At 43.3% G+C, this 9,206-nt stretch overlaps 1 protein-coding gene across 2 annotated transcripts; it reads left to right on the top strand.

Annotated features, from left to right (window-relative positions):
• Nucleotides 1–303: 303 nt before the first annotated feature.
• On the top strand, nt 304–8,177 carry pfn2b (profilin 2b). 2 transcript variants are annotated; one of them, XM_005920957.3, is made up of 3 exons: nt 304–677; nt 3,625–3,817; nt 5,660–6,064. In XM_005920957.3, exons 1-3 carry the CDS (start codon nt 549–551, stop codon nt 5,755–5,757), a joined length of 420 nt encoding a protein of 139 aa, XP_005921019.1. In that variant the 5' UTR covers nt 304–548; the 3' UTR covers nt 5,758–6,064. The 2 variants fall into 2 exon arrangements, with proteins under 2 accessions (XP_005921019.1, XP_005921018.1); XM_005920956.3 differs by lacking the exon at nt 5,660–6,064 and adding an exon at nt 6,071–8,177 and having other exon boundaries at nt 310–677.
• Nucleotides 8,178–9,206: the final 1,029 nt, after the last annotated feature.

The raw sequence follows: 9,206 nt of genomic DNA, 5'->3' as shown, positions 1-9,206 counted from the left end.
TGGGTGCCAGCGTGTCTTAAATGATCAATATAAAGTGAAAAAAAAACTGTGTAAAAACAAAATGCCTTTTTAAACTTTATAACGCAATAACTTACTGTATTCTAAGCTTTACATGAGCCTTAAACCATTAAAATTCTCCTTTGCAAATGTAAACTTGTTTTTTAATCAAGTTTAAGGCCTTAAAAAATCTGGAAGATTGGCTAAATCTTTAATGCACTTGAGAAAAATACCGTTTTCCTTATTGCTGTCGCGATAAAGCATGATATTCCTCCGCCGCTTCCTATATTATACAATGGGAGGAGAGACGAACAACGACTCGGGCGGAGTGATTTAGTCAGGACTACACCCAAGCGCCTGTCCGGTTGCAGCGGCTCCTCTTCGTTGCCTAGACCAGAAGAAAGCCGGGACGTAACGGTGCCGGGGGGGTTTTTGCTTGCTGGAGGCCCGTGTAACCACCGATAAATACAGCTTTCTCACAGTTTCTTCGTCGTTCAAGAGGCGATCGTGACTTAGCTTACTTTTTTCACCTTAAAAGTAATTTCACAAACATGTCCTGGCAAAGCTACGTGGACAACCTGATGGCCGATGGCAGCTGCCAGGACGCGGCCATTGTTGGGTATGCGGACGCCAAATATGTCTGGGCATCTTTTGTCGGCGGTACCTTTGCCAACATAACGGTACGTATGTGCTGTACGTCGGTATTCCTAGTTCTGTATGAGCATAATGCACATTTTTGCATGTCGCTTATACGTTTGTCTGCATGCCAGGCCTTGTTGAATGGGGGATAAGCGAAGCAGTGTGGGTACACATGGTATCCGGTGGTCACACATAGGATCCACTGGCATGTGTGCGCCGTTGCTTTTCAACCTGTCGCCTGCAATTCCCACCTTTCTTTTCCCGCTTTTATTGTACGTTTACTATCTTAACGCTTAAGCCATTTTCCCTTTTAAAATAACTGTGCAGCACCGAAGAGCTCAAGCTAGAGATCATCGTTGCCGCGAACTCGAGCTAAAGCGGCTAACTTGGCTGCTAACAGTAACTAGCCGCATTGGAAAAGCTACAGCAATATAAGAAAATTAAACGGCAGTCCTATAAAACTATTGTATCCTGAATTAGTCATTCGCATGTTTAAAAACTGCTTAGTAGTTTCGGCTACCATAAGCTTTTCCATGCAGACTAAGTCAGTGTTACCAGTGATTAGCGAACTACACGGTTAGCTCAAATCGGGCCGGTCATCTCCCTCCCCACCACCATCATCCTCAGTCATTACTAGCTAACGCTAACGGCGCAGGGTTGGCGGCGCTCGCACGCATTCCTTACGTGCTGGCGTTCCGTTGGTCCTTTTCAATTTTCCTATTCGGCTTCTGTGAATCTCTCCACCGCTACCGCCCATCATTTTTCCAAGATGGCGGACACGCTCCCAGTTTCTTATTCATTTTTGTCCATGGGAGCTAACCGAGACGTCTGGGCTCGGATCTCGGTTTTTTTCTCATTAGCATGCCACCCCGTGTTATGGACAGCATGCGTCGGATGCTCCTATTTTACAACAAATAAAACTCAGTCGACTGAAAGTAAAGCTAACTTGTTTAACAGACACATTCGGGTTTTTCCTTCATCCTCCATTTTGTCCGTTAAATTTATTTTGCCAGTCATCTACGTTTTTAATCGGGACTCCTCCGGTTCCAACGCGAATATAACGAAGATTTAGCAGTTCTAGCTGGCTATTATAAAATAAAAAACCCAGCTCATGTGGCGGGGACTGTGGTTTCGTTATCTGTGGTTAACTGGGAGTGCCCACTCGGAGCTATGGAACGGCAGCGTTTTCCTTTTGAAATACAGCAGTTTCCTTAATGGACTTTTTAGCGTGTAAAAGAAGCTTTCTTTTACCGGCTGTCAACCAGCATACCCGGTGGTTACATTTGGTAAAAGGAATCCCCTTTTAATGAATACAGAAGGTTTTCAGGGGATCTGAAGTCGTTTTCATGTGGGGATGGCGGCTTTTCATTCCCGGTTGAAGTGACCAAATTAGCAACCCTGGCCTGGGCTTGTAGGTAGCCGCCATGCTATCGTTATCTTACGACGTGCTTTGAGTTTGCCGTTTTCCCTTCCTGACTGTGTGCCATGACTCTGCACTTCTGGACTCAAGGGGCAACGCCTTTTGTTCTGCAGTTCGCTCCAAATAAAGTAGTTTGAGCAAGAAAATGTATATATTTTTTACTGTACTGAGTTTCAAAGAAAACAAATAAGTTGTCCCCAAAAGTGAAATATTAGCAGCTTAACGTTTTCGTCATTGCGATATGGTCGAGATTTCAGGACTTCTCCACCGGTAGCATAAAGGAGACTCCTTGAAACAGACCATGTGCTTTCATCTGCCCTGGGCTGGATGGTCCTCTGTATCAGTCTAAACACTGCCCTCTGTGCTAAGATGACTAATAAAAACCATTACACACTTTATATTAAAAAAAAAAGGGGGGGGGGGGGCACTTTTCAACAAGACTTAATCTTTTAAAGAGAAACATCAATAATACTGTGTGGTTTGAAATTTGTTGACTGGGGTTGAGGGGGGGGAAGGGCAATCTGTCAAAGATGGAAACTATGACCTCATACATTTTAATGACTGAATTGTAAACCATATTAATTAAAATATCCCATAGGTATATTTTGGGCCTGTTGCAGAGTAATCCGTCAAACCAAATACTTCCTGATAATGAAAATTTGGCCTGGAGGTCTTCTGTAAAATACATTTTTTTTGTTGGTGCCTTAAATGGGTCCTGGTGCAGAACAAACTTGTAAGATGCACAGATTAGTTTAGGATATACTTCCTGTTAGATGTTGAAACCCCCATTAACTATATATAGACTAAGGGAAATCGTTACACGAGTCCAGCCAGCTCTGGACATCTTGTGCATAAATTCAGTCATAGTTGAATGTTGTGCAGTAGTGGCAATAAATATTAATTCTACCCTCTTGTAATTTAAAAGCTGCAGGTTAAACATGAATGCAAGCTCTGGGCACAAGGCTTTCACAGACTAGAGTTGGGTATTTATCATTAGAACTATTTTACTACAATAAATTCCAAATTATTTCAGTATGTTTCTCAATTTATATATTAAGCAATGATGTTTTTGTTGTGGAGGGACAGCAGATTCTGAGCTGAGAGGAGGCTGGGCAACTAAACTTGAGGATGGAGCAGTTGTGAAATCTGGGCTGGTGCTGATGTGTAAAAGAAGTTTGGCTGATCTTCTTGTGCCAGGGAAACACAGGAAATGAGTAACTTCCCTGTAATGAGCGTCTTTCAGCGTCATCTTGCACCAATTTTTAAAACTGCCATCAAAATTTGATCGAAGACAACAGATTAACACTGGACAATGCAGCCATCAGCCAAATAATTTGAAACACTGGTGTCTGCTCAGGCTTTCACTGTGTGCGTGCGTGTGTGTGTGATAAAGTTGTTTGTGTAGCTCTTGCTCAATCTCAAGGCTTCACAGCACCCACATTATGGAGCAATACATGTGTTTAAATTGTGTTTGTGGAGAAACCCTCAAGTGTCTCCACATAAGCAATATTCTGCATTGATCTTAACGACGATGTACCTGACCTACTGATCTCTGTGCTTCCTCCTAGCCTGAAGAAATTGATGTGTTAGTAGGAAAGGACCGAGAGGGATTCTTCACCAGTGGGCTGACCCTGGGCAATAAAAAGTGCTCCGTAATCAGAGACAGCCTCCAAATTGACAACGACTGGACAATGGACATCCGAACAAAGAGTCAAGGAGGAGAGCCCACATACAATGTTTCTGTAGGCAGAGCAGCCAAAGGTAAGCATCAGGTATACTGCTGTTAGCAGCATAAATCTTGAGTAGTTACACAGTAACCTGCTTTGAGTTTTACCATTTTAGTTTAGCTGTTTATTTTTGCTTTTAAAACGATATTATTGTCTTGTGCAAGCATGTGGGGTAGATGTTGACTGCACCTTTCCTCAATATATGACAGATGGGTGTAAAATGTCTGGATATTACTTTCAGTGACGGTCGATAACGGGCCGCAGTTGCTTCCATGTAGAAATGCATATTCAGGTTGTTTGAGCTCAGGAAGTTTGTATTCAGAGATTATTGCTATGACTATTATCCAAGAGTGAGTTTATTTCCCCACTAGAGTTATATTGCAGTTTAATTGGTATGGTTTACCTTTAACACTTTAAGACTAAGCAGCTTACAAATGAGAAAATCATAATCAGTTATGGTTTAGTAAAGTGTCTGTATGTTTACCTTTTTTTTGATATGTGAATTTAATCATTTTGCCTCCAGTTTATTCAGAACTTCTTACAGCTGCCAAAAATCGGAACAATTAAAGGGTATCATTTCTTTGTGGAAATGGTTATAAAGTAGATAAATTCTTAAGCTTCAGTCTTAAATGTGACCATCAGTAGGTTAAATTAAAGGCTTTTTAAAATGTATTTCTTGTTATGGGTCACAACCTTGATAATATTTCAGTAAGCTGAAGTTGAGTCTTTAAGGACTTGCCTGAGAGTTGTCAGTTTTCATGTTGCCTGTGTGGGCCCCGATGTCCTGTCCTGCCCAGTTCATGCCACAAGGTACTCTAGCTAACAGACTGCATCAGCAGTTTCTGGGCTCACTTTTGGGATCAGGCTTTCTGGGAAATCCTTTCTGGAATGCATGCATCTTCCTCCTTTCTGGTTTAACACCCCCCCTCCTTCAAATTCACCACCTGTTTTTCCCACTCGCTTCCACTCTGTCCTAGTACTTGAGGCACATGAGGGTGTTTTTGTTTTTTAAACACATGTATTGAGGAGAGGTATGCCAAGCATGCTGCTGCATTAGTGATGGTTAATAGTTCCTAACTTCACTTTCTTGTTCTTTGCTGCTGTCATGGCGCATAATGACACATTAGACAGACTGATAGGAGCAGAAACAGCCATGAAATGCTAGGCTTTGTGCCCCACCCTCTTGGCCAAACAGCAGGTATTATTTGGATATTTTACTCATGTAACTAAAATGGACATAGAAGCTACTCTTGCAACCATTTGACCTGGTAAACAAAGACTGACTCCCATCAGTGGCTAAAACACGGACTAGATAAACTTCAGCCTCTCTGCATTGAATTTGTTCATCACTGTAAAGGGACTTTGGACTAGTTTCAGAGTTCTGTGGTCTACGTTTAGCAGTTTAAAGTGTAGTAAAGCCTTGATCTGGCTTTTAGCTCCTGTTAAACCACAGCATGCTGGGAGAGCAGTGTCCTCTTAATAGTTTTTAAAATAATAAACGATACATTGAGTCTTTGTGGCAGTTTGCTATTGCACTGGACTCTGTGCTAACTCCAGCTCTGTCTCCGCTTGTTTGGGCATCACAGATCTGACGACAAGGCTTTGCATGCATCCTTCACGTTTATTTTCCTGTTGCACTTACTGTCTTCCTAACTGTAACGTGACCTGTCGCCACCAGCAGCACCGATAAGAAAATGAATGTTGGAGCTCTGCACAGCCTTCAGAGTTGAAGGCACCGCTCTGCTTTCTGTGCCATTGTCTTCCTTTTGTAGCCGTCTCGTCTGCCTTTGCCGCTTTAGCTCTGTGCTCTTCTTCTTTTCATTGTGTGATCTCCGCACCTTCTCTAAATGTCCCTTCTCTGTCTCTTTTCTTTCAGTCTTGGTCTTGGTAATGGGCAAAGAAGGGGTCCATGGAGGCGGATTGAATAAGAAGGCATACTCGATGGCAAAATACTTGAGGGATTCAGGGTTTTAGTTTAGTTTTGATGTAGCTTATGCAGTGTAGGGTTAAAAAAACAAAACAAAGGAAAATTTAAAAAAAAAAAGCATAAAATTTTTGGGGGGAAAAACAAAGCAAAAAAAAAATCTGTTCTAATGTTGAGCCCATGTTTCCCCCGCGTCCCCGAACGGTCCCGTTTAAACAACCCCAGGAGCATTTCTAAACGGCACAGGTTTCGAGCTCTGTCCCCATATTTGGCCGAGATGGCATTGAGTGTTATTCTTTTTCCAGCCCTGCAATCAACATGCCTGTTCATTTTATTTTGTTTCTTTTCCTTTGTGTACTCCAGCATTGGTTATTGTCATGGGGAAGGAAGGTGTCCATGGAGGGCAGCTCAACAAGAAAGCATTTCAGATGTCTGAGTACCTGAGGAAGTCCGGATACTAAAGCAGCCTGTACCCAGCTACCTAGCAGCTCACCCTTACCACCCTGTTGCATTTCACACTACTTCCAGTCCTAGTTTGTAGTTTTTGTTTTTCTGCCTTCTCTTCTCCCCATTTGTTATCTGTCTTTGCTGTGTGGGTTTTTTTTTTTTTTTTTTTTGTTTTGTCATTACCCCAACCCACTCATCCCCCCCCCCCCTCTCAAAGCACTTGCTCTGTGTACTCTTTAATACCCCTCTAAGCACTCTTCAGTTGATCCATAGCAAAGATGAGCATGTTGCTAACAGGATGTCATGACAAATTTGTACTTAAAGACCAGCAAAAAAAAAAAAAAATTCTCGCTGAACACTCACAGTTAAGGCTTTAGTGGTTAATTTGAAGCTTATTTTTTTTATTTTTCGTCCACATTAGTGCCCATCACTTAATGACACACACTCCCTCCCCGAGCAGCCGATGCCTTTGGAGCACTAAAGCTCGTCACGTCTTCCTCTGTCGTTGCCCCCACCCGCCCCTCCACGTCCTGGTGGGGAGACTGCGTGCATCTCGGACCACCGTCGCTCCCCTCTCTGATCCACCACTACACATCCACCCCAATCTTTGAAAGTCCTTCTTGCCAAATTTCCACTTCCTCCCTCCCTGCTCCTCCCCTTCCTTTTCAAATCAAGTAAACACTAAACCTCACTGGGCAGTCTTCAAACACTACTCGCCACTCCGGCTCCCATCCTGTCAGATATCACCCCTTAATCTGTGTTTTTTAAAACAAAAAATGCGAGGATGCTCTGGGGCATCACTATTTGATCTTGGCGAGATCAGCCCCTCTCCACTCCCTGTAGATCATCTCGAGCCCACAGTAGATTGTAAGAAGGGATCCAACTGAGGACTTTTGTGATCACCTCTGTCCTTCCAAATGTGGTGGTGGTGTGGGACTCTCCTCCTGGCATAGCAGCCCTCCCCTATTACACGAAAAATGACAACCCACGGACATTCCACAATAACAACGGCTCAGGCACTTAATACTTTTGTTTGCCAGCTCCTGTAATGTATATTCTTTAATTTCTTTTTGTTTTCTTTTTAAAGGCTGCCTTTTTCTTTTCTTTATTTTTTTTTTTTTTGGAGAGTAGACATCCCAGCATATAACCTTCTGGAGTGTGTCCAGTTTGAATTTCCTTTTCTTTATATAGGACCAAGTATAGTTGAAGGTCGGGTATTTGTACACTCGCTCTAAATCATGTGAAGGATGGCTGCTTTTTATTCTTTCTGATGAAGGAAACACTAACCAGACAGTAATACTAAAGTTTAAAAAAAAAAAAAAAAAAAGTGAAGTATCAGTGGAGGTAAGGGTGGGAGTTTATGAAGAAAATGATCATTAGGTTTTTTGTTTTTCTCTTAGAAGAAACACAACTGCATTTCAGCAGCCCCATGCTGTGTTGACAACTATAATACTGTGGAATAAATTGCCTTTTCTCTAGTCAGTTGAGCTCTGGGGAATCAGCCTGTCCACGCTCAGCACTGCTAACAACGTCCAAGTGGGGGGAATAAAAAATAACAGTAGAAATGACTCTTAATGGGAGATGGGATTAGTTGGAACAAAGACGCTCATGGCTGTTTTGTCGAAACTTTAACTGCAGAACCTATGTATCCTGTGCCATAACGTAGAGAGATCTGTTGCTGTTGTAAAACGGATTGTTACCCACTGTCCATGAAGGGGTCATTTCATTGGCACTTTTTTTTTTTCTTTATTTTTCTAGCTTCAGCTCCACTGTTTAGGCCTTGTGGGATATGTGTACTCATTAAAAAAAAAAAAGGAAAAAAAAATATTGTTTCAAGTCCTGTTTGCCGGTCTATTCATTTTCTTTCCTCACCACTTTTTTTTTTTCTTTTTTTTTTTTCTTCTTACATCTGGGATACAGTCTCTTTAATGCATTTGATTTCATATGCATAAAACCAAGAAATGCCATAAATTGATTTATCACCTTGTTTACAGACAGATCAAATAAATTTATTCCAACCAGATTGTGAGTTTACTGTCTTCTCTGTTGATCTGAACACTTTACTCTCAGTGAATCTGTGGTAATGTTTGGACTGAGCTAACTGCAGGTGTTACCGTCAGGTTAGGCCTCATCTAAGGTGCCTGAGCTCCCAGACACGGGTTAAGGCTAGTCCCAGAACGTAAGTGTTTCTTCAGATCTGAGTGTAAGATTGTGAAGTCCTTCTCAAATGAGTTTTCCTCTACAGAAAACTAATTTATTTTCTTATGTCAGACCAGACTTGAGACATTACTGCTTTCATTACAGCTGTTCAGGAACTTGAAGTGGCTTTTAATTACTTTAACAGACGTTCAAGGTCCATCAAAACGCATCATCTTTACTCTCGGATGTTTAAGGTCCATAAAGTGCTAAGAAAAGACCATAATGTGACATTTCCTTACCACAAGTCCACAGTTCCTGTTAATGGAGATGATTAGAAGGTTGCTGTTGTGATTGGTGTGGGGGTACGGACAGGCTTGGGGGCGTCGGGGGATTCCCCAGGAGCATCTTCCTTGGAGGGCTCAACCCGGGATTGCGGTCACGGCCTATTAAGGGCTCTGTTGGCTCTGAGGTGACGGTTTCCTTGTGGCTGCGGGGGTAGGGGAGGGTCTGTGCTGACGGACGTGGGTTTCTGACCTGGTAGTCTGGGTGGATCCGGGACAGGCGTGGGGTTCTGGGGGTGCTCAGTCTCTGGGCTGGGGCCCTGGTTGGTGTGTTGCCGGGGTTGTGGGCGGGTGGGTTTATGGGGGCCCAGCCCTGGCGCTGGGTGCCGCCAGTGCATCGAGCCACCTGGGGGGGCTCTTCAACAGGTGGGGGAGGCTGTTACATCTTGCAGGAGGTCTCCTCTCTTCAGGAACTCAATCTGCAGGAGGGGGAGATGCAGGAGAGGTGGAGGAAGATCTCAGCCTGGGCGTCTATTGTCTTGTGTAGTCTGGATGACGGGGTGGGTGCAGTTTTCTCTGTGGTGGGGTTGGGTGGACTGTCCCGGGCTCTGTGGGGCCGAGCGGCGCTGCTG

Source organism: Haplochromis burtoni, unplaced genomic scaffold, assembly GCF_018398535.1.
Source record: "Haplochromis burtoni strain Fernald_Lab_line unplaced genomic scaffold, NCSU_Asbu1 Contig_5, whole genome shotgun sequence".
Lineage (NCBI taxonomy): Eukaryota > Metazoa > Chordata > Actinopteri > Cichliformes > Cichlidae > Haplochromis > Haplochromis burtoni.
Note: the sequence above shows the minus strand (reverse complement) of the source record. Positions and strands in the feature narration are given on the sequence as shown.

What these genes read in the sequence shown, in the direction of transcription:
- pfn2b (XM_005920956.3), top strand. Translation starts at nt 549, where the DNA reads ATGTCCTGGCAAAGCTACGTGGACAACCTGATGGCCGATGGCAGCTGC. An exon ending in GTACCTTTGCCAACATAACG is followed by an intron (nt 678 to 3,624) that starts GTACGTATGTGC and finishes GCTTCCTCCTAG; the next exon opens with CCTGAAGAAATTGATGTGTT. An exon ending in TGTAGGCAGAGCAGCCAAAG is followed by an intron (nt 3,818 to 6,070) that starts GTAAGCATCAGG and finishes TGTGTACTCCAG; the next exon opens with CATTGGTTATTGTCATGGGG.